Consider the following 25,008-nt stretch of genomic DNA (forward strand, 5'->3'; position numbering starts at 1 on the left):
CTATCTCAAGAGATTGCTGTGAAAACTAAATGAGATAACATAGGTAAAAGAAAAGACTGATAGGTAGCCAAAGTATTTTATGACTGAAGCATAGCATTAATATTCAAAATATTTTGAAAGTTATAAAAGTCATGTTGCTAACGATTCAGGGAATAATTCAACCAATCAAGTTGAGTTTCTTTTTCTTTTAAACATAAACAGTTCCTTTTTGGGCTCATTTTTTTTGTTGTTGTTTTTACTAGGAAAACCTTTAACTAAAACTTGGCTGAAATAAAAAATTTTGTAACATCTCATCTTTAAAGGATCAGAACTTCTGCTTTCTTATTTGATCAATTTCAAGCTAGATTTAAAATACTAGTCTAATTCTACTTTATTTCAGTGAAATGATGGATGAAATAAAGTTACTTATCTTTAAAATTTTCTGAATTTTATACTTAGCAGTTGAAGACCACACTTCTGAACTGTGCAACTTGAAAAAGATCTAGATTTTAGTACAGCATTAAACACAGAACCAGAGTATACCACAATGACTTTTATATTAATTTTAATACGTATGCTCATTTTCCAGAAGTGATTTTGGATGTTATTGCTTGATTTTAAAAAGCACAGAAAACTAGTCTACGTAAGGCACTGCCATACACAGGGTGGCAGCACTGAGAACCAAACACATGCAAACAGCAAGAACACTTGGAAGGGCCAATGGAAGCACACAAGTGTGCCTGAAATCTGATTAGGACAAACTTAGACATGCGGGTATTTTGGCTTCAATTAAAAAATTTCTTTTAATTCTGGAAGAGTATCATGCATTGTACAAAAGCTATTATGAGTCAGCCTCTGAATGTGATCAATTGCACTTCTCCCACAACAAACTGCTTTCTCTACTTTTCCCTGCACTGAGGGATAAAAGGTGAAGTAAGAATAATTAAATTCAAGCACCACATGAGATCTAATGTTTAAGTAGAGCAACTGTATCTCTGGTATACATCTGAAAAGATAACCCAGGCTATGATTAAAAGTGCTCCTAGATAGGAATTTAAGAATAACATGATCTTGAGAACATATTAAATAAAAGCAGTTACAGAAGTAAAGTTTTAAAATAACTGTCTATCACCAATCTCTCAACAGCAATATTGTGAGATAGGAAGTACAGACATTAGTTTATACTTTCCCAGAAGAAGGGCTTTTAAGAAAAACATCTGTAACTGTACTTAAAAAATTGAAATACCATTAAAAGTATTAAATGCTTGATAATTAAGAATTTAAATACAACAGACATTCAACCAAGTACTGACCTATTTGTCACTACTTTTCTTTGAAGAATAATGAAAATAATTGAATATATCACGATCTTTAAGTAATTTTGACCATATATTTGAAAAAAAATTAATAAATTTATTAACTGTTAAAGGCTAGCTGCTTAGGAACGTCTACAGAATTTTATATGTGTTTTTTGTACTTTGTTTACAAACTTCTAGGCATAAAAAGTAGATTCAGATACAAAAACAACTATCTGAATTAAAATTATGTATATTTCAGCAGTAAATCAAGTTATTCAGTTTAATATTTAAAGCTTTCATTCTATGTCTAATTAAGCCTATTACTTGATAGTTTACTTTCATTTTGATTTGGGTAAGCAAATATGACAATATATTTTAATACAGCATCTTTCAAAACGTAATATATGCCAAATTATTGCTGAAAAAATGTCTTACACCTTTTTCTTAAAAATAAACTGAGCAAATTACATTAAAAGCTAGACCTGATAGATGTGCTTAACATACAGCATAGTTAAATCAGTTATTTGTTTGTATGACAGTAGCCCTGAGAATGCTCACGTTTTATGAAGCAAGATAAAGAAAAACATAAAATGTCACTAACTCCTGTTTGGTGTGCCTGATCATCACAGAAACTTTCCTTCTTGGAAACATTTTAAAAATCTTCCAAATAACTAGTAGGGCTGCTTCCACCACTCTTGGTGTAATTAACCTATTTTATTATACATCTATTTCTATTCTAATGCTAAAATCCTATGAAATTGAATAGTAAACATCAAGTAAAATGCTACCAGTTTTAGAAGAGAAAAATCTAGATTGAAATTTATACAATTAAATTACCTCAGTCTATGACAAATTAGCAAAACATACGAAGAACATTTTCTCAGATTTATTTAGAAACAATTTTAAAGGTGCAAGGAAAACAAATTCACGTTTGAGGTATAGCTTATTTATAATAGGATATGCTGGTTATATTAATATTTGTTTTTAGGCTTATAATAGGTTATAAGGTCATAACAATCCAAATATATAAAGTGACAACTGTTCCATAAGTTGCAATTGTGTAACACAGAATAATGGACCTAATTTCTCTTCAATGGAATGCAATGCTTAAATGAATTATGTTTAGGAAATACAGAAAATAGCTTAAGAAAAGGAAAGTGCTCATATATAATAAAACAGCATTTTCCCTTCATTGTCCAAAGTTGATAAAAATAAAACCTACTTATTATAACTCTCTCAGGGTATGATGAAAAGTGATGTGAGCTCTATGTAACTCCAGCATTAAGACAATACAAGAAAAAATCAAGTTACTGAGAAAATCTGGTAGACTAAAATCCAACCAGTGTTATTTTGAAACTGTACACTTGAACTATCTGAAGTTTCCAGGTTTAATTTCTTAAAATTCTCATGATCAAGAACAATTCAATAAATATTTACTAATGTATCTTCAAAGGAATAAAATTGATAATGACACCTTCCAATTTTGCCTTTGAGCCAAAGGGGCTAAATTCCTCATTTGCTAATTGATTTCTAGTTTAACAGTCTCCAAAAATGTATTTTAAAGTTAAAGGGCTCTAATGTCTAACCACTGGTTAAAGAGAGATAATTTTTTAAAAACTGATATGGCAGCCTTTAACATGTAGCACTTATTCTGAGAATATTATCACATTCAGAAACAAAAAGATAGGAAATCACAACCAATATATATATGTGCAATTCCAATATTGGTCTGCAATAATAATTCAAATATTTAATGAGTGAAAGGCTAAAGTGGGGCTCTCATTCTCAAAAAAGAAGAGTTCAAGACTCTCTAATGGCACATCCTTCACAATCTGTAAAGGATTCTGTTGCCTTTTAAGAAAAGATGCCCCCTCCTCTCTCAAAAAATTTTCTAATACTAAAGGCAACTTCTATCCCAGAAGATAATACCAAAAGTTTAGGTACTCTTTCAGAAAAGCAATTGCTAATTAATAAATGGGAAAGAAAAAATTCCTTTAATCGGCAGCATAGACCTAAAAACATACCAGAAATTAAGAACTTTGCTGGTGAAATGTTATCATTATCTTGTGAAAGGCTTTTTAAATGTGACTAAGTCTGTAACAAATTATTTAAATTGCTCTAAAAAAGTCCATGAAGCAAACTATTCTTAGACTGAGGTTTTAAAATTTATTTCATTAACTTAAAGTTTTAAGGTTTCTGATGAACAGTGAAGAAAATGATTTTCAATAATTTCTAACTTTCTCAGGACACTTCACGAAGACACACATTCAAAACAATCTTCAAAATCTTTTATAAAAATAGCAAAAAGTAATTTTTCTTATTTTAAAAAAAATTCTGAATAACCATTACAAATTATTCTTAGAATTCAATTTAGTTTAATTCAAATCTAAGAAGAGAAGGAAGGCAGGCTTTGGGGATCTATTTTAAAAAGGTCATTATGAAACCAGCAATTGGTATTAAAAATATTCTTTGGTAGATCTCCCCAATTATCTAACTTTTAAGGCAAAATTATAACTTTTGCCTTGTAGTTGGTTATTATTTATTCACATAAGATGAATTTTTAATTTACCACAATTGTTATTTTACTCTGAAATTCTTATCTACCAAATTCTTTACCATGAATTTTGGACATTTTAGTCCATACTTATTGTTATACACTTTCATTGTTTAAAATTCTTATTTTTAAAAGGCACCAAAAAAATTTTTGCTTCCTAACACCTTCACATTGCTAGGTTTTCTATGTTTTTAGATTAAGAAGATTCCACTTTTAAATGTAAGGAAATATTTTAAGCAAATTTCTTGTCCTATTAACCTAGGACATACTGCATAAGTTCATTCATTCTACACATGCACACACATTTTTTAGGTAGTCATCTCAAATTCCCAACACACACTGTGGTTAGTTTTAATACCATGATCCTGTAGTAACTCTGTTTATAAGACATCCAGGGACTTTTAAATACTAACAATTTTAATGCAGCATAACACTACCTTTTTAAAAAAATAAGATATTTCTGTTTTATAAAATTTTTAAATGTTCTGATAAGCATTTTTTTTTAAAGAGCAAAATTCTTAACAACAAACACCAATACATACGCAAAATCAGAAAACAAAAATACCCAAGTGCCCTTGGAGGTTCCACACCACCATATCCTTGTCAGTACCACCCTGTAAAGAGGAGGCAGGGATAGCTATAAACAGTGAGTATAATGCAAACCTCTGGGCAGCAGACTAATCGATTTAAAAGTAAAAATCAAATTATGTCCCTGTAATAATTTCTACTAGGCTTTCATACACATACATTTCTTACAACTTCAAATGTTAATAGCTCAATACTTTTATAAAATGTTATAATCTAAAAATCTTAATTTAATTTCTCAAATGATATTTTACAATGAAATTTGCAAATAAGATATAAAAGTTAATCTAACATAAATGAAAAGTAGTAACAGTGGATTTCAGGTTTGAGCATTTCAAAAAATTTAGGCAATAAAATACAAAAAGCAAAAATTAGTTACCTCCAAAGTATTCTTATGGTAAAATAGAAAAGAATTCCCATGCATGAATTCTAAAATCAGGTTAACTTTACAGCTAATCAATCTGATTTACCCTGCATTCATATTTTACTTATTTGTAAATACTTTTCCATGACTACCTAAACACTTACTAATTGGTTAAATATGCTACCTATATTAATTCCTGGTAAAACTAAAGAAACTAAAGGTCTACCTTTGTTTTTCAGAAGTGACTGATATAGTTTCAAAGTATTCAATGTTTCAGAAAAGGTGTTTATCAGGTTCTTAAGACATTTAAAAATGGCTCAAGGGATGATTTATAGCCCTTTTACCTTGATCATATTCACTACCTTGGATTTTGTTGAACAGATTCAGTTTCCTCCTTTTGAAACTCTTCCCTTACTCAAATAATTAAAGAATCTAAGATGTTATCAATATAAAGAGAAAAAAATTAATATTTATTTCTTATACACTTGCAAACACACCAAAAAGAATATGTATTCCAAGCAATGTAAGTAAGTTTCTTCAGTAAAAGTTTTTTTTCCTTGGGGATGTGTGTAACTGGTAATTTTTTATATATCTTAATTTTCCAAAGAACAGGATTCTAAAGAAAAAATATTAAAACATTCTTAGATAAAATTATTTTGACTACACAGCTCAAGAGGCAAATGATTACTGAAACAAAACTTCAAAGATAGCTACGGATATATGTTTTAGTTATCTGGCTTTCCAAATCTCACTTAAGACAGGAGCATCACATTTAATTTAGGAAACAACAAATTTAATCCTTAGAAAGGAAAATTTGCAGAATATCAAACCAAAATGTACATAGTGACAATCAGGATTACATTAAAAATGAAGGAATAACCCCCACCTGTGCATGTTATTAAAACACAAACAGCACCCTTCAAATTTTAAAACTATACTGATAAAGCAAATTTACTAATTTATTTTGCTATAAATATCTATTTACTATTTACTAAAATATTTTGGTAATAATATACAGATATAGAATGTGTCAATATTAGCCCACACTTATAAATCTTCCACAGCAGATAAATTCTTTATAGAATTTCAAGCAGCAAAAGTAGGCATATAAATTTCAAATAAGACTATCAATATATGAGGTTTCTCCGATTCCAACTGAAATAAAGATTTTGAGTACACAATATCATGACATTATTTCTGTATACTGGTATAATTTAATAGCTTCAGAAAAGGATGTTCAACAGGTAGTATTTCTAAGGCATCACAAAAGCTCAGTACAATCACTTCAAATTAAATATTGTGCTGTGCCCCATCTAAATAAGACTCTCTAAGCGATTACAGATTTTAGATTGGTGCACTCTGAGTGCGTTTTCTAAACAGACAAGTAGCTAGTTGCATAAAATACAAACATGAAGAAAGTTTTACACCACCCTATATGAGAGGAAGAAAAAAAATCACAATACCAGCACTTTTATTTAGATTGACAATAAACCAGTCATAGTGTCCAAACAACCTGAATAACACGATGATCTAATATAACTTGAATTCCTTCATTTTTTAATAGAGATTCAATTTATTGATATTAGTATCTGGTTTGTCAAAGTGGCAATTATTCAAGATCTAAGTCTCATTTATTTTAAATGCACAGCATAATTCTGACTACTTATAGTCAATGTAACTGTCTTGAGCCAAAATACAATGAAAACGTAAGATAAAATGAAAAGGCTTTGTAAGTCTTAATGGCATTCTGAAACCTCTGGACAGAAGATCATTGGGCATGGAGGAGTTTCCCTTCTCTATTGATAGCTTAATCCTTTTCCAATCAATTTTGATTTAACTGTGGGTGATGAGATTAATCTTTTAATGAGTTCTTAGAAAGTTGTAATTGCTTCCAAAATCAGAAACCACAAGATGATGTACTCAAACACGTTACCGATGTGATGTTGTATGGAGGTATTTACAGAAAGTTGGAAGAACTCAGTTGTAAACACAAGTTAACATACAATAGACTACAAAAATAATAACTTGTTTATACAGTAGGGCAAGAAAAAACATTCTATATAAGAAGTCTAAAAATTCAGCTCTAATTTTAATCCATGTCTATAAATCATAAAAACAAGAGGAAATAAGGATTTATTTCAGAAACTCCATATACCTGTGGAAAATGGAACACAAGTAATTTCTACTGAAGATTAACCTTAATCCCCATTATAGTACAGCTAACAATTTACACATTTTAAATTTTGAAAATATCGTGGAAATCTAAAACATACGAGCCGATAGTAGTTTATGGTCAGTAAACACTTTCTGTTAAATAACACAAATAAATTCAACTTGGAAAATGAAAACTCACAGGGCTCAGGATTTTAAAAATCTTTTCATTTCAAAGGCGCAAAGTTACAACCCATGCATAGGATGGACTTTAAAAATGGATGTGTAAACTTTTCCATGGTGTTGGTGTGTGTGCTTTCCTTCCCCCTAAAGAAATGCCTACTGCTCACAATTTTAAAGAATCTTCACCACTCTGTAATTTTCAACCAGAAGTCCTCAAGGTACCTTAAGCCAAATTGAATATTAGGTATTTTACAGTTTTTACAAAATGGCTGTAAAATCACATTATGGGCATACACAGCTCTTTGATCTCACTGCACAGAATTCATAACTGTTCAATAATGCTATAGCATTACACCACACACCTTAAACTATTTCCATTTTTCCACAATTCCTTCCAAAATCAGCTTCCAAAGCAAAGCAATGTAACATGAAAAGTTCCTGGGAGGGCTTGTTACACAAAGGAACAGCTTGGATACAAACTATACACATATCCATCTTCGGTTGAGGCTGTTTATCCCTCCTGTCCCTCCATCACTCCTATGGGTGGGTGCACTGGAGTAACAGAAAGGGAAGGCTCTTCCATCACCACACCCTCCCAGCACCTCTGCTTTTGGTCCTCAGACAGTGATTCTGTGTAGGTGATGAAAACCATAAGAAAAGAGAAGCTGTCCCTTTAAAATGCCCTGCTCTGTCCCATATCCCACGTGGAACCAACATCAGCAGCACTTTCCCATTAACATCAATGTGATGCAAGAGACATCATCCTTTTATATACATAAAACCAGAAAACCTCAGCTTAACAGTCTTTAGGAAGGATGAACAGGTGAAGCAAACTTGTCAGGAAGGGGGAAACCAAGCAACTCCACATCCCTCCCCAAAAGGTACTCCAGCCTTGCACTCCAGCCTCTCTGAGCACCACCACCTCTCTATCCCTCCTCTGCAGAGCCCAGTTTAAAGAAAGGAGGGAGCCACTAACAAAACCTGAAGCATAAATGCGACGAAAATGCAATCTAAAGCCGGAAAGGTTTATTCTTCCAATCACACATATTAACTCTATTAAGAAAATGGCATCACTTTTTTTTCCACCCAAAAAAACCCCGCAAAGATCATTAAAAGAGAGTTATAAAATAGCAAATATAGTGTTTATCTTATCTCAGATCAGTCCACATTACCAATAAGTTTAGCAGTTTCTGCACTACCACCTCCCCCCTCGCTCCCCCTGCTTCTCTTGCATCGGATTTTCACGTTTTCTCATTGTCGGTTGAGTTATAAAAGGCTTTTGCCCTTCGAAAGTTTTAAAAAATAAATAAATATTAACTCCTTGGTCCCTGCAAAGTCAAAATGGACTTCAGGGGAAAGGCGGTACATACTTTTACCTTTAGCGAGAAAAGGGGGAGCATCCCGGATTTTTAGGGATTTTTTGCGATTTTTTAAAAATTTTTATTTGGTTATATGCCTGAGTTCTCCCTCCATTTTGGTTGTTTATGATACTGACAACAAGCTGTCCCTGCTCTGTGCCGATCTCCTGCTTTCATTTAGCACCCCCTCCCCCTACCCCCCCTCGCAGCCACACACCCCGGGCTCACACCTCCCTGCAGACCCCGCACCCCGACCCCGGCTTGCCCACCTGAGGAAAGGGCAAAAACAAATTCATTTCTCCAGAAAAGAAAAACCTCTTTTGAAAAAGGGGCAAAGTTACCCCAAGTCACTCAAAGTGCCCCCCAAATATTGCCGACTGCGGGTTTCCGCCAGGCCCTTTGGGAAGCGACCTTCCCCCGGGATGTTTTGGTGGAAAATGCGGAGAGTTTACTCTCAAAACTGAATTTATATTAATTTTTCCCTTATTTTTCGGGTCTCTAATGTCTTCCGCTCTCGCTGCTGCCGCTGCCGCTGTCACAATATTCACAGCACCAGAGAGGAGGAGGAGGAGGAGGAGGAAAACTTTTCAAACTTTCCAGACCCTGAATAAAGGTTTTTTTTTTTTTCCCACCGACCTCACCTTCGGGTCCCCAGCCGCATCGCCCCCTGCCCTGTCAGAAGCGACTTCGGGAGTCCTCGCAGCCCCGCGTAATTATTTTATTTTATTTTTTATTATTATTTTTCTCTCTGGGGTCCTGAGCAGGGGCTGAGAGTAGCACAAACTTTTCCTCCTCCTGCCGCCGCCGCTGCTCCTCTGCCCCCTCGGCTAGTCCCATAATTTAAATAACCCTGATATTTCTCCCGCTAAACGCCTCGCCGCCGCCCCGGACCCCCGGAGAACTCACCGCGGGGCTTTAACATCCTCCCTCCGGCCCGTCCGCCGCCTCTACACCGCCCGCGGAATTTCTAATAATTTTTTTCTCATATTTCGGGCTGGACGCGGCGGGCCTGGAAATTGTTTCCTTACGCCTCTTTCCAGCAGCCATTGTAGTGTATGCGCTGCCCCTGCAGCCCAACTTGCAGCTGCCGCCGCCGCCGCCGCCGCCGCCGCCGACGTCGCGCCCACCGCTGCCTCCCCCTGCCTGTTCGGCCACCGCCCCCGCCTCCCGTCGGCCCGCCCCCAACCCCCGCCCGCCGCTGCGCCCGCCCCCCGCGCGCGCTCCGCCCGGGAGCTGGCCACTCGGAGCCGCCGCTGGCGGGAGTCGGCCCGCCCATTGGGCCGCGACGCCGCCCGTCAAGCCGAAGTGTTAAGAGACGGGCCGCGGCTGGGGGGCGCGGTGGGGCGGGGGAAGAGGGGGCGGGGTCGCGCTCACCGCCCCGCCCACTCCTCCCGCCTCGGCCCTCCTTTCGCCAGGCGGGGGCGGGGCGAGGCCCGCCCGCCCCTGCGGCCCAGGGCCCCGCGCGGCTGTCAGTCTGGCGGCGGCGCGCGCCGATTGGGCGGGCTGCCGCCGGGGAGCGGGGGCAGCAAGTTGGGATGCGCGCTACTTAAGGTCCTGCTGCGTGAGCCATTGACGTGTTTGGAGCTGGAGACGGCCTGGGTGCTGGCGAAGCGGAGGCCGGAGGTGAGTGGTTCCCCCGCCCTACCTCCGAAGCGGCCGCAGAAAAGCGGGAAGAGAGGGGTGCCCTTGGGCCGTAGCGGGGCCCGAATGCACTTCTGCGGCGCGGAGGCGCTCCCGCCAGGCTTCGCCGCAGCGCGGACCTCTTCCCGTTGCTCTTCCTCCCGCCGCACGGGTCTGTTCGCTCCGGGGGCGAGGAAGATGACCTCTGCCTAGTCCGGGCAACCCCAGCTCTTCTTCCACTCTCCTGTGTAGCCTCTGAAGCGCAGTTACCGGCCCCACCCCCAGTTCCCTGCGTTTTCCTCGCCTCTTGCGCCTCTCGGCATGGTCTCAGGGCACAGCAAGGTGTGTTCACCTGTGCGCGCCGTCCAAGATCAGATGCTGACGGCCTACACCGCGGAAGGCGGCGAGGCCTCGGGTTCGCCCTTCGTTTCTCCTTGCCCTGCGCGCCCACCACCGGCAGGCCACCCTTGACTTCTTGCCCCCTTCCACTTTGCACCTGGCAGTGGGTTAACGGCACGGCGTGTGCAGCTTCCGGGTTTAGCAGAGCCGCGGACCCTGCCTGGGCTCCGACCACCGGGCGTGTGGGCATGAACGTGTTCAGAAACGTTTCCTTCCCCCTGCCCTTTCAAAGCTACTTAGAGAGGGGGGACGTGAACCACTGGATGGGAAATCAGGAACTGCTTTATTAAGCAGTTTGCCCTTTGGAGTGGATTTTAGAGTTATTCCCTGAATGTGCTATGGTTTTGTGGCCCCTCCTTCATATCTTTGCTTGGTTTTTCTTTCTGGCTATGCTCTGCAAGTAGTAGAGCCTTGTAACATTTGTTTAGTACATTCAAAAAGTAATAGATAAGGCCCCTTTAGCGGAGCACTCGATGTTGCACTTCAGCCCCGCTCCTCACTGTAAATTGACATTTCCTCTTCAATTCCAGTTAATACACGAGGAACTCATGCAAAGGAGGGGACTTTCGGAAATCCAAACTTAGAGTGCCTTGTATTTAGAATCCGGAAGGAAAAGGAAATGAAATGTGAAGAAACTCATGCACCAAACTCGAACTGGGTATATGTGATGTTACCTAGGTATTATTTTTGAAGAATTTCTGACTGACAATAAAATATAGAGTAGGATACTTTCATGTAAGGCACGAAACTTAAATTTAATGCAAGGTTGTCTGATCCTTGTTGAGATTATTAAATCTAAGGTGTATGAAGAGTTCTGTGTTCTCACATCATAGGATAGATGTAAAAAAGAAAGCTGTGAATTTATTTACTATCATCATCTCTCTTAGGAAGAAGTGAAGTGTGGAAAAAAATTGTCTTCAGGAGAGGAAGAAGCTTGTAGATATAATTGAACAGCATCTTGATTTCTTTTTTGCCAAGATGTTACTGTTGGCTGGATATTTTCTTGTATTGTTCAATGAAAATCATAAAATTATTATTCAGTGATTACTTAATGGACACCAGAATAACCAAACCCTTTTCCATTCTTTTTTTTTGCAAAGGCTGGTCTCCTTTGGCCTGGACGTCCTGATCTTTCCCATAGTAGAACTGGGCTGGGTGTCTCTTTTTTTTTTTTGAAACGGCGTCTTCCACTGCTGTCGCTTAGGCTGGAGTGCAGTGGCGCGATCTCGGCTCACTGCAACCTCTGCTTCCCAAGTTCAGGCGATTCTCTTGCCTCAGCCTCCTGAGTAGCTGGGATTACAGGCACGTGCCACCACGCTCAGCTAATTTTTGTATTTTTAGTAGACAGGGGGTTTCACCATGTTGGCCAGGCTGGTCTTGAACTCCTGACCTTGTGATCCGCCCGACTCGGCCTCCTAAACTTTTGCAAAGCTGTATCTCTAGGAATTGAATTGGAAGATTACTGAAGCACAGTAGCATTCCTTGACTTCCTGCAACGCAGGGAAATAGTTAAAGAGAAGATGCCACTGGAAGTAAAATGTCAACTCTTTTGTTTTTGAAACAGTATAGCTTTTCATAATGTCAACTAAGCAATAACTTGGCTTTTTGGTGTGTTGGCTACCCTACTATTGGCCATAAAATAGGCACTCTGGTACTTCAGTTGATGAATGTTTTTGCTAAAGTTGGACTGTACTGAATTTCATTCTTATTTTGTATGCTAATTGGTGTAAAATAAGGAAGTAATTGTTGGAATGCATACTGTATTCTTAGGTTTTATTAGTACATTTGGTTGCTTAAACTTAAGAATAAGAGTAAACAACAACTGAATTATAATTGAACTATCTTTCTTTTTCGTTTTTTTGAGACAGGGTCTCTCTGTCACCCAGGCTGGAGTGCACTGGTGCAATCACTGCTCTCTGCAGCCTTGACTTCCTGGGCTATCCCACCTTACTTAGCCTTCCAAGTAGCTGGGACCACAGGCACACGGCACGACACCAGGCTAATTTTTGTATTTTTGGTAGAAATGGGGTTTCTCTGTGTCGCCTAGGTTGATCTCGAACTGCTGAGCTTAAGCAGCCCTCGCTCCAGCCTCCCAAAGTGCTGGGATTACAGGCGTGAGACACCGCACCCAGCCAGTAGATGCATTTCAATCCAATATATGGCCTTTGTGTTGAGGCATGGCAATACAAAGGAAAAACACGTTCAAGTTTTTATTCGCAAAATACAGAGAATACATGAAGTTCCTCACTAAGTGATCATTATGCCAAAATCAAAATTTCAGGTACTTTTAGTGCTATTGAGATGTATTGATTTATTTTCTGTCAACTACTGTATAATTATTTTTTTTCTGTCTACCCTCAGTAAGAAGACTGTTAGAATGCCCTCGGTAACACAGAGGCTGAGAGATCCTGACATAAATCCTTGTTTGTCGGTAGGATGGTTTGCTTTAATTTTCATGAGTGTTAAGTTGGAAAAACAGGCTGCTCTAGTTTTGTGGGCCTTTGTTTTCTGCAGTTGTTGAATAAAGTTATTTCTCTAGAAAAAATATTGTTGGCCAGCATATCCTATTTAACTAGAGCATTTTTAGATGTTTATAATTTCTCTAACAAACATTCATCTTTTCTTTAGTTTTCCTTATTTGTATAATATGCAAGCATTTGGTTGTCACTGTAAAACTAGACAGGAAAATGTAACACTGAGAATATTTAGTCCAAACATGGAAAACTGGAAGGTATGATATTTTTAAACTGTCACTGACATTTATTGTTTCACTAGCAATAATATCATCATGTCCTTGACAACCTGGCTGAGAGTAATGGGCTGATAATATAATTAGCCTATTTAAAGCTTAAAGGTTTTCACAAAGGTATCTGATAAATGAAATGTTTTAAGAGTAAGCTTTTATTGGCATTTATTTGGTATGATTTGCGATACTCACTTGTGGCTTTGCTACGTTTGAATAATGTAGTTATACTGGTCCCATGAAAATTATACTCTTTAGTTATATGCATTTTCCAAATATATACATTCATTAAATATTTGGCACAGAAATTCAGCTTTGTTCTGTTTAGGTAGAACATGTTTCTTAGATATGTGTTGCAAACTGTCTACCCATATAGCTAAAGCTTTCCTTTAGATCTGTGGTCCCCAACCTTTTGGGCACCAAGGACCGGTTTTGTGGAAGACAATTTTTCCACAGACGGGGAAGGGGGCGGGCATCAACAGGCATTAGATTCTCCTAAGGAGCTTGCAGCCTAGATCCCTCACATGCACGCAGTTCACAATAGGGTTCGTGATATTAGATCCCACAATAGGGATCTAATAGCATTAGATGAGAATCTAATGCTGCCACTGATGTGACAGGAAGGGGAGCTCAGGCGGTAAGGCTCACTTGCCCATTGCTCATCTCCTGCTATCTGGCCGGGTTCCTAACAGACCGCAGACCAGTACCACTTTGTGGCCTGGGGGTTGGGGACCCCTGCTTTAGGTGACCTCACAGAATCATACCTTTCACTTTTAAGTTTGTTATTCAATCTACTTCCAGTTCACACAGCTTAAATTTAATCCCCATGTGGCACCTACTTTCCTTTGAATTTATAGCTTGTGTTGTTGACTTCGGTTTTGAAGTAATATCTATTAAAATTGCTTATATAATAGTGTATTTGTATAATGGAGTAAATGGTAGCCAAAAATGCATTGAGATGAATGGTGTTAATTTAGGTTGTCTTGTTGTAGACCAGTTGTTAGTGATTTACTTGGAATCTTGAAACCAATGTTATGATCAAACATTGAAGCCAAAGTGAAAATCTGGAAAAACAGGAGAGATGTACTGTGAGTCAGGAGATGGATTCTGATTCTAGTTGTGCAGTAGTCATTTAACACATTGCGCCTTGCCTCAGTTTCTTACTAAAATGGTTACTGGATTAATTGATCACAGTTATTTGGCTCAAATTCCTGTGATCACATATTCAGAAAACTGGCCCACATTATAAAAAGGAAGGTGTTAGCCTGAGCAGAGTGCATACTGGGATAGCTGGCGAGATTGTCCAGTTTTTATTAGTCTACCCATCAAAATGAACACAAATGAACTATTTCACATTATTTGCTTCTCGGGAAGCAGCTTTTGTTTGTTTGTTTGTTTGCTTTTAGATCCTGTTCTACCTTTTAAATGATGCCTCTCTTATATCTGTAAGGAATCTGATGCTTCCACCAGATGTCTGGATGAAAATAACTATGACAGGGAAAGGTGTTCCACTTACTTCTTGAGGTACAAAAACTGCCGGAGATTCTGGGTAAGCCTAGATTGGTTAGCTTTGTGTTAAAACCCATCTCCTAGGGTTGAAACTGAAGCCTAAAATTAGTCAGTACCCACAATCCTTTCCCACTGATGGCTGTAGGGAAACTTAACTTTTCAACTTTATCCTCTGTGTGCTACTTTAGCCGTGAAAGATCCTTGAGAGCTCTTGTTAGCTGCCTCGTCGTCCTCTAAGCTATAAGAATGCAGTTTTAATATAGGTGGGTCTTCTTAGACATTTAAGTATCTGCAGCCCTAAAACAATGTCTTTGTTATAAATTTAGTTTTCCTGGAGATGAACAGAATGTTTAACTTCCCTTGTCATAACACATCATGTTAGGCTTCAATTTCTGCCTTTTTCTCTCTCACTGCCATCCGTGGAAGTTAAAATGGTCCATTTTTCTGAAAACATTGGTATATAATTTCTGTTTCCTTGAACCACGGGATCCAGCTATTTCCTTTCGCTTTGCTAAATGCACTGTTGGTTTTATTTCACGATTATTCAGTAGCTCTTCTTGACAGACTGTATATACTTTTGTACTTTGTACTTTGTATATTCTCATCCCAATTGCTGTTAATGTATTCCTGTGGGAATGAGTACTTCTATTTAATTGTTACTAATTTAAATACGTTTATCTGGAGTCCTATAATTAGGTTTTGGGGTTTTTTTTAAAAAAAAAACTTGGTTTTTAGAATTTCCTTTTGGAGGAAGCAATAGCAAATTACTGGCAAATGATTAGCATTTAATACATGACTGATTTTGGTTTCTTCTTTTTTATTTTAATGCCTGTACACAGAATTCTATCGTGATGCAGAGACGAAAGAACGGAGTGAAGCCATTTATGCCTACGGCAGCAGAAAGAGATGAAATCTTGAGAGCAGTGGGAAATAGGCCCTATTGAATGTTTGCATTAAAAGTGTTTATATAACTTAGAAGCAGATGAATATTTCTAATAAATGATTGCTGTAATATTTAAGACTGTACACCCCTCACCCAGACAGACCTTAAGTTCTTCAAGTGGAGACAGTGAAGTCACCCCGTGTCCTTTTTGCTTGCTCTCAGTGCCATGCCGATGGTATGTTGCTGCTGGCTATGCTGTGGCATGAGTTTGCATGACTTTCTGGAGGCATGGAGTTAGGTAAGGCTACATGAGAAATTGAGCTTTTCCACTGGGTTTTGAAAGAAGAGTATGATGTGAACAAATAAAGACTGAATGGGGCTGAGATGAAGGCAATGTTTCCAAGGAAAGGAAATGTTATGAGCAAGAGTGTGAGGCAAGAGAAGCTGGAACCACATTCAGAGAGTATCCTGTAGATTGCTCCACCTAGAATCTCAGGTGGGTGGAGCAGTGGTGGGAGAAGACTGGAAAGGTAAGTTGAAGGTAAGGAATGTGTGGCGGGCCTCAGATCCCAGGCTCATTCCTCAAATCACTTCTTACTTCCCTCACTTATCTTTGTTTAAATAAGGTTAGTACATTCACTAGGGGCAAATGGGTTTTTCTAAATAAATGACATAAAAAAGAACTGGTTGTCTTTCTTTAAAGAAAGTCTTAGTTACAGGATTCTGTGATTAAAATCCTTAAATATTGGGTAGCCTTCTGCAGCTGTAGTATCAGTTTTTGAACCACAGTAATGGGAAGAAAGACAAATGGATTCCCTTAGAAGTAAGATTTCTATTTGCAGGATGAGTTGGGCAGGGAAAAGGGTCAGGGTTCATCAGGCGAACTCAACACTGGGATGAGACTAGAACTTCACTTTATGATATAAACACAATATGATTTTTCAGTGTGGTGACTGGGGTAGATTGTGAAGCAGCCCTCCTTATGCCCACTGCCTTTTAGAATCGTTTGTTTCATTCATGGTAGTTTTATGAAGACATACTATTATTGAATGAAATTTAATGTGTACTTGAAAACATTGCTTTTGTCCCTTCTCTTCATCTGGTCTTGGGTCAAGAACATTGTTTTAATGGCTGCCGACAATGAACTGTCTGTCTGAGTCTAAAACCAAGCTCAGGTTTCTAAGCCACATGACCTTGATTGTTAAATGTAGTTATATTTGAGTAAAAAGTGGATCATGTCCAAAATTCTTTTGATTTGTATTGACTGCTATAAAAATGATGGATTAAAATAGGACCAGAAAAGAATGAATGCCTACCTGTGTAAGAAGTATTTTTGTATTTTTAAGCACACTTGTTAAAGGGCTTGGAATTTTAATGTCACTCCTTTGAAGGTACATACCAGTATCAACATTCATCTTGTAACTAGTTGTCCTGATGCCACTCTTGTTAGTCTTTATTTTCAGTACCTTTGCCTTATTGCTGAGCACTTCAGGTAAAGACTTGGACACCTGCCTTCCCACCAGGCCCTCGTGCCCGCTGGGCCTCTGGGTTGAGGTTGATGTAGTTCAAGAAATGCAGTTGGCTGCCGGGCGCGGCGGCTTACGCCTGTAATCCCAGCACTTTGGGAGGCCGAGGCAGGCGGATCACGAGGTCAGAAGATCAAGACCATCCTGGCTAACATGGTGAAACCCTGTCTCTACTAAAAATACAAAAAAAAATTAGCTGGGCGTGGTGGTGGGTGCCTGTAGTCCAAGCTACTTGGGAGGCTGAGGCAGGAGAATGGCATGAACCTGGGAGGCGGAGCTTGCAGTGAGCCATGATGGCGCCACTGTACTCCAGCCTGGGCGACAGAGCGAGACTCCATCATAGAAAGAAAAAAAAAGAACTGCAGTTGGCTTACCAGTGGCACTCTGTAGGGAGCTATAGTTCTGGAGATTGGGGAAGAAACTTTTGAGATGAGTGCCGCTCTGTTGCCTAGGCTGGAGTGCAGTGCTATTATCTTGGCTTACTGGAACCTCTGCCTGCCAGGTTGAAGTGATTCTCGTGCCTCAGCCTCCCAAGTAGCTGGGACTACAGGCACCCATCACCATGCCCAGCTAATTTTTGTATTTTTAGTAGAGATGGGGTTTCACCATGTTGCCAGGCTGGTCTCAAACTCCTGGCCTCAAGTGATCCACCTGCCTCAGCCTCCTAAAGTGCCGGAATTACAGGCATGAGCCACTGCAGCTGGCCCAGGGGAGAAACGTTTAAATGCTCAGGACCAAGGGGTAGCTCAGTCCAAACCTGGACGTGGGGGCAGAACTAGAGCTGCAGGGTTCGAGTGATCACCGGAGCCTCCCTCCTAGGACGGTGGCACATGGAGTCCACACAAAGACATGCCTCTTACTTGACTTCCTGAAAGACTTTAAAAAGATAACAGCCTTATTGAGATATGTCATGTATATCAACTCTTAAAAGTATGCAATTCAGTGATCTTGTATATTCATGAAGTTGTGCAGCCATCACCACAATCAATTTTAGAAAGTAATCATTTCATTACCCCGAACTGAAACCCTGTACCCGTTAGCACTCACTCCCCTTTTCATTTTACTTTTTATTTATTTTTTTGAGAGAGACTTGCTCTATCGCCCAGGCTGCAGTGCAGTGGCGCAATCTCGACTCACTGCAACCTCTGCCTGCCAGGCTCAAGTGATTCTTGTGCCTCAGAGTCCCAAGTACCTGGGATTAGAGGCATAAGCCACCATGCCTGGCTAAATTTTATATTTTTAGTAGTGACGGGGTTTCACCATGTTGGCCAGGCTGTCTCAAACTGCTGACCTCAGGTAATCCACCCTCCTCAGCCTCCCAGAGTTCTGGGATTACAGGCGTAAGCCACCGTGCCTGGCTCATTTTATTTTTTAGAGATGAGATCTCACTCTGTTGCCCAGGCTTCAGTGCATTGGCGTCATGATAGCTCACTGCAGGCTTCAGCTCCTGGCCTCAAAGCATCCTTCCGCCTCAGCCTCCTGAGTACCTGGAGTTGTATCTGCGTGCCTGGCTCCCATTTTCTTCTAATGCCAACCTCCAACACTTAGGCAACTGGTAATCTGCTTTCTGTTTATCTTATTGCCTATTTATGGACATTTATATAAACGGAATCATATAATATGTGGTCTTTTGTGACTGGCCTCTTTGACAGCCTAATGTTTTCAAGGTTAATTTATGTTGTTGCATGTATCAGTACTTAAGCATTCCGTTGTATGGCTATACCACATTTTATTTATCCATGAATCAGCTGATGGGCATTTGGATTTCCACTTCTTGCCTATTATGAGTCATGCTGTTTTTTGAACATTTTGTACAAGTTTTTATGTGGACATTAATTTCTCCTTAAGATATATACCTAGGAGTTGAATTGCTGGGTCACGTGGTAACTGTTTAACCTTTTGAGGCACAAACAGTTTTTCAAAGTGGCTGCACTGTTTTACAATCCCATCAGCAGTGTATGAGAGTTCCAAATTTCTCAACTTCCTCATTAACACTTGTTATCTGCTCTGGATTACAGCCATCCTAGTGGGTGTGAACTGGTATCTCCTTATGGCTTTGATTTGCATTTCCTTGATGGCTAATGATGTCGACCAAATTTTAATGTGTCTATTGGCAGTTTGTATCTCTTCTTTGGAGAAATGTTTATTTGGATCCTTTGCCCATTTTTAAATTGAGTTGTCTTAATTACTGAGTTTTAAGGGTTCTATATATACCAGATACAAATTCCTTATCAGATACGTGGTTTGCAATTTTTTTCTCCCATTCTGTGAGTTGTATTTTCACTTTATGGTGTACTTTGAAGCATAAAAGTTTTTGATTTTGATGAACTCCAATTTTTTATTTTCTTTCGTTGCTTTTGGTATCATATCTAAGAAAGCATTGCCTAATCCAAGGTCACAAAGATTTCCACCTTTTTTCGTAGAGTGTTAATGGTTTTAGCTCTTACATTTGGGTCTTTGTATATTTTGACTTAATTTTTGTACATTATGAGGTAGGAGTTAGGCTTCATTCTTTTGCATATGGCTATTCAGTGTTCCCAGCACCATTTATTGATGAAGACTATTCTTCATTGAATTGTCTTGGCACCCTTGTTGCAAATTTGTTGACTGTACATGTGAGAGTTTATTTCTGGCCTGAAATTCTATTCCATGGACCTGTATAGGTCTATCCTTATGCCAGCACCACACTGTCTTGATTACTGTAGCTTTGTAATAATGGCACAGCTCTTTGATGATTGGTTTCTATAAGTGTGTTTTTTATAAAGTACTTTCAATGACAAACTAATTGTTTTGGGATTTTTAATCAGCAAATCCTTAACATATATGTAATGACTCTGTCCAGGCAAAACTTGTTCAGTTTAAAATTTGTCTTCAGTAATTCCCTAATTCCTAGTTTGCCTCTTTACATCTACCCTGAAAACTTCAGTATACTCTTCTTATAACCTGGTTGTTCAAGATCTCATGGCACCACTTTTGAGTGGCAGTCTTGGGAGTTTTTCTCATCACCACTGTTAAATTTGCCTCTGTTGTATTTATTTCCCTTTCCAAGATTCTACTTTGGGAGAGGTGAAGCTAATTAATTTGATAAATTGTGTCAGTGGGCGCCATGAGAAATTTTGGCGTCAGGCAAGCCTTTGATATCAATTATCAACTGACAAAATATAGAGAAGGCATTTTGCTGTGTTCATGTACATCTCTGTCCTGCAGGAACCATCTTATTACAGATTCTCAGTGGGTTGGGGGAGGATGGTGCACTGTGTCTGTAGCATGGAAAAGCATCTTTTTTTTTTTTTCCTTTTTGAGAATCGGATCTAGTATTTGTAAGCTCCTGGAGGACATAATATCATTCACGGTTATAGCCATAATGCCTGGTCTGCTTCTATTATATAGTAAATGGTCAACAAATGTGTGTGTTTGAGGAGGTGGTGGCTTTTAAAATTGACCACACTGAAAAACATGCAGGTTCAAACAATGCAAAAGGGTATACAGTGTACAATAAATCTGCCCCAGAAGCAGCTGGTGTCAAGTTTTCAAGATTTTCCATGCATATAAAAGCTTATCTATTACATGAAAAGAACATCATAGTACATGAGCTGTAGGATACCTTGCTTTTTTCACTTAATGATATTAAGTGATATTAAATTTGGAATGATTTTCTATCTGTGATTATAGATTTACTTTATTTCTTTCAGTGGCTTCAGTTTCTGTTTTATGATATACCATTATTGAAGCAATCTCCTGTTGATGAGTATGCTATAAACAAGGTTGCAACATCTTTGTTCTTGGGTCTTTGTCTGTGCATGTTTTTATCTGTAAAATTTCTAAGAGTGGAATTTCTAGGTTAAAGCTTTCTGCATTTAAAAATGTGTAGATACTGCAAATCAATTGCCCTCCAAAAAGGACCACACCAATTTATACGCTTATAAACAAAGCCTTTGAGTGTTTCTTACCTGACACCCTCAGTCCCACTGGATACTTTAAAACTCTTTCATCCTTACCAATCTAATCAGTGAAAAATGGAACTGCAGGTTATTGGTTTTCCCTTGCCCATTTAAAAAAATGTTGGTGTGAATGATTTGGGGACCCTTGGCCTATCAAAGAAATTACCTTTTTGTCATATGTATTCTATGGGTATTCCCTAGTTTGTCTTTTAACTTTATTTTTTGCTTGTAAAGATATTTCTGTACAGTGTTTTACATTTCAATGTAATTAAGTGGATCAGTTTTTTTATTTATGATTTCTGGAGCTCAATAAATATTAAGTGAATCCAAGTACCAGTACTGCTGTTACGGTTAAATTCTGCTCAACAGATATTTGCCAGGTGTCGATAATGAGCAAAATGCTAGGCTAACATTGTGGAGGAGCATGGATGAATAACACTATCCTGGCCCTCAAAGAATTCCACTCTGCTGTAAGGGAAAATGAAACGATCACCATAATAGGAATAAGAGCAAACTTCTAAGAGGGGAGCCTCAATAAATACAAAGGGGCAATAAACACATAGCATGTTAGAGGAGAAGTTCTCACGGGAGCCAGGGTGTGTGAAGGGAGGTAGCAAGAGAAAAAGTCTAGAAAGGTAAAATGGGTGTAGATTATGAAGGGCCTTGAATGCCATGCTTGGTATTTTAGACCTTATTCTGTATGCAAGAGAAAGCTATGAAGGATTTTGAGATGGAGAGGATCAAATCTAGTTTGTGTTTAGAAAAATCTAGAGGCATTGAGGCAGACAGGTTATTACAGTGATTCTGAATCACACTGCAGCTGTCTTAACTTTTCTCCCATCAAATCTTACCCCCGACCTCCCACCGCCATTCCTTCTCTATACTATGGCCAGGCAAATCTTTCTAAAACACAAATGAAATAATTCCTCTGCTTGGGAAAAAATTCCCAAGATCTGCTCACCACCTGAGGCGCACGTTCACATTTCTTCCCTTGGTTTACAAAATCCTCTGAGAGCTGGCACGTTTATGAAGGGAGCAGCTTGAGGAAGTTAGAAAGGGATTTGGTTTTGGACACATAAGACCCAACCCATGTCCTCAATGACCTTAGGTTTTAGTTAGATAGACAGACATAAAAATATCTAAGTACAGGCTGAGCATCCCTTATCTGAAATACTTAGGACCAGAAAAGTTTTTTATTTTGATTTTTAAAAAAATTTTGGAATACTTGCATTATACTTACCAGTTGAGCATCCCAAATCTGAAAATCTGAAGTTGGTGTGCTCTAGTAAGCATTTTCTATGAGCGTCAAATTTGGGATTTCAGCACTTTAGATTTCAGATTTTCAAATTTGGGATGCTCAACCTGTGCATTCCTTCCATGCACACTCACCATTCCCAATGTATCCTATTTTCTGAACTTGAACGGCCATCTCTTGACTGCTCCAGTTAAAATTTCACCTGTCTGTTAAGGCTCAGCTCATATGAAATCTCTCTAAGGCCTTCCTCATATGCCCGGTCAGAATTCTTCTCCCCTCCTCTTAATTCCCCTTCATCTCTACTGTAATATTCACTTTGTGTACTCTGGGTAGCTGGGTACATTACTGAACATGGTAAAATCAGGCAAATCAAGTCGCCTAAATGCACTCTAATTATTTCACCTTCAGTTTTTATTTTGCAGAGGAAAAATAAAAGAATAAAATGTAGTTTAAGCATCAGTTGCTTTATTCCAAAAAGGAGACTAAAAGAGGCAGATTTGTTTTGCTTTTCAGTTATAAACACAAGAACAATTTTCACTCATAATCTTCCATATTATGAGTGGTGTCTGTCATTGCTTGTGTCCGTCAGCACATGACAGCCCTGCAAGTGTCAAGTGTGGTGTTGGTGAGGTCTGAAGCCAGGCCTCCTGCCCCGTTCAGAGCCCGTGGTTTCTCTCAGAGCTGCTGGGCTTTTCCTCTGACAACTGGATGGTGCTATTATGCAACGAAATGCAAAGTCTGTTTCAGAACACATGTGTTTTTTCCAGGAAAACTCTTAAATTACATTTAAAAACTGTTCACCTACAAAAACTTTAGGTGACTGTACACTCTATTTTCTGCTTCTTTTGTCATTGATTAGTGACCACAAATGAATAGGCTTGAGATAGACTCAGATTCCTCCCACGAGTCCTGGTAAGAAACTAAAGGAAACTAAAGGAAAATCAGGTTCATTGCAAAGCCTCGTACTTCAGTATTGGTGGGCTGAAGGAAACAGGGCCAGTTATAATATAAGGAAGTTTAAGCAGGAAGAGAGGAAGTGATAGAGACTGATGAGGCCCTAGCAAGAAGAAGAGAATGGTTCACTGAGTGCAGGATGGGGGCTGTGGATTGTAGTAGGTCCTGAGGATAAAAGATCATCTACCATAAACATGAAGATCCTCATGCCAGAATCTCAACCACAAATCCTGCTGCACACACACAAGTAAAACACAGCAGGGTGTGGAAAGAATGTTGCATTCAGAGTCCAAATATCTGGGTGTGAGTTCTGGCCTTGCCTCTTATCACCTGGATGGTCTTGAGTAGATTGCTTCATCTGCAGCACCTTTCCTTCTGTGAAATATATATTTTAAAAAAAATCTATAGGTCGTTGTGAAACCCAAAGAAGGTTCTCATGTGTTGTGCAAGTAGACATTATTAATATTTGAAATGCATCTACATAGATACTCGATGTATTTGTAATAAGTAAAAGCCTCAGCTAATTGTTGATTGACTCTGGTAAAGCCATAATATCAAGTACTACTTCTTACTTACTTTACTCTTCTTACTCAGCCACCTCTTAAACCTCTCTCCCACCCACCCCTCAAAAATCCAAAATGACAATTTAAAAAACTTCTCCACCTCTCCTATGAAAAGTTACAAAAAGCCAAATTGTTTGTTCTTTTATTTCACTCCTTTACTTTTAGTTTTATTACATGACTTGGTCCAGAATGTTCTCTCTCGATAATTTTCTTCTCCTTCACATCCTACCATGATCATAGTTCCTTAATATATACCTGGAATCTCCAATAAGCAGGAATACAAAAACATTTTACTGGGGGGAGGTGGGGAGATTGTAAAAGGAATTGGACCTATATACCAAATCACTGAGAAGAAACTTAATATCATCCATCAACATTTAGAGCACGACATATATAGGTAAAGCTGACTGTCAGCTAGATTGTCCCACTAACCATAATCAGAAGTCCTCTCCTTTCTCTTCCTTCCAAAGCTGTGTTTCATTTCCTTCAAGAACTGCTCTAGTCTCTTCTCACTTCCACTGAAATCTGTGTGCTAATTCTGCCTCTCCTAGTCCTGTTCCTCAAGCACCTCTTCAACCTCACTGCAGCTTCCTCGCTTTCCACCTTCCCTGTGCTGTAGAGCTGAGTACAGCTCTAGGTGGCTCTGTACATGATTATATGTTGGTGTCTATCATTTTATCCCACATTGTACAAATAGGTTTTATCTGTCACGTCCTGCATGAAAATGCAGAAGCAGAGACCACTGGGGTACTTCATATTTGCACAGCCCTTTGCAGTTTATAAGATATTGTCAGAAACATGATCACCTTTAAGATGCAATACAACCCAATGATGTCAGTATTTGTCCTACTTTGTAGGTGCAAGATGGAAACTCACAAAGTTTAAGTGACCTGCCTACTGAACAGGGATCTATGTTGCCCCCCCTCCCCAGTTTCTCCTGTGGTGAACTCCACCTGCTCAGTGTCCTTCATTTCCTTTACAGCTCTTGACTGTGACTATTATTCAAAGTACTATTCATTTCACCATTTCATACTTACTGAGTGGTACACACACACAAAAAATGCTTCTGTAGAAGATGTAAAAGTGAATGAGGATGTTTATACTGTAGGAGAAAATTACAAATTAACAAATACCATTGACTGG

The 25,008-nt window shown here is 38.9% G+C and overlaps 2 protein-coding genes across 15 annotated transcripts in view; one reads left to right on the forward strand and one right to left on the reverse strand.

The window, feature by feature from the left end:
• Positions 1-9,634, reverse strand: part of PLAG1 (PLAG1 zinc finger) — a 51,051-nt gene extending 41,417 nt beyond the window's left edge. The window contains exon 1 of one of the 6 annotated variants that reach the window (XM_003311815.6): positions 9,379-9,634. The gene's annotated coding sequence lies outside the window, so the exon portion shown is untranslated. The remainder of the gene's footprint in view (positions 1-9,378) is intronic. The other 5 variants (XM_003311816.6, XM_024345176.3, XM_519767.8 and 2 more) reach the window with 5 other exon arrangements.
• Positions 9,635-9,964: 330 nt separating this feature from the next.
• Positions 9,965-16,931, forward strand: CHCHD7 (coiled-coil-helix-coiled-coil-helix domain containing 7). 9 transcript variants are annotated; one of them, XM_009455414.4, is made up of 5 exons: positions 9,965-10,095; positions 11,022-11,149; positions 12,853-12,922; positions 14,641-14,783; positions 15,583-16,931. In XM_009455414.4, the coding sequence occupies exons 2-4, from the start codon at positions 11,130-11,132 to the stop codon at positions 14,755-14,757; spliced, it is 207 nt and encodes a 68-aa protein (XP_009453689.1). In that variant the 5' UTR covers positions 9,965-10,095; positions 11,022-11,129; the 3' UTR covers positions 14,758-14,783; positions 15,583-16,931. The 9 variants fall into 9 exon arrangements, 6 of the variants coding, with proteins under 6 accessions (XP_009453689.1, XP_009453690.1, XP_003311865.2 ...); XM_001151645.6 differs by having other exon boundaries at positions 10,000-10,095; positions 11,022-11,169; positions 14,685-14,783; XR_010159560.1 differs by having other exon boundaries at positions 10,006-10,095; positions 11,022-11,169; positions 14,641-15,006.
• The last annotated feature ends 8,077 nt before the right edge of the window (positions 16,932-25,008 follow it).

Source organism: Pan troglodytes, chromosome 7, assembly GCF_028858775.2.
Source record: "Pan troglodytes isolate AG18354 chromosome 7, NHGRI_mPanTro3-v2.0_pri, whole genome shotgun sequence".
Classification (NCBI taxonomy): Eukaryota; Metazoa; Chordata; class Mammalia; order Primates; family Hominidae; genus Pan; species Pan troglodytes.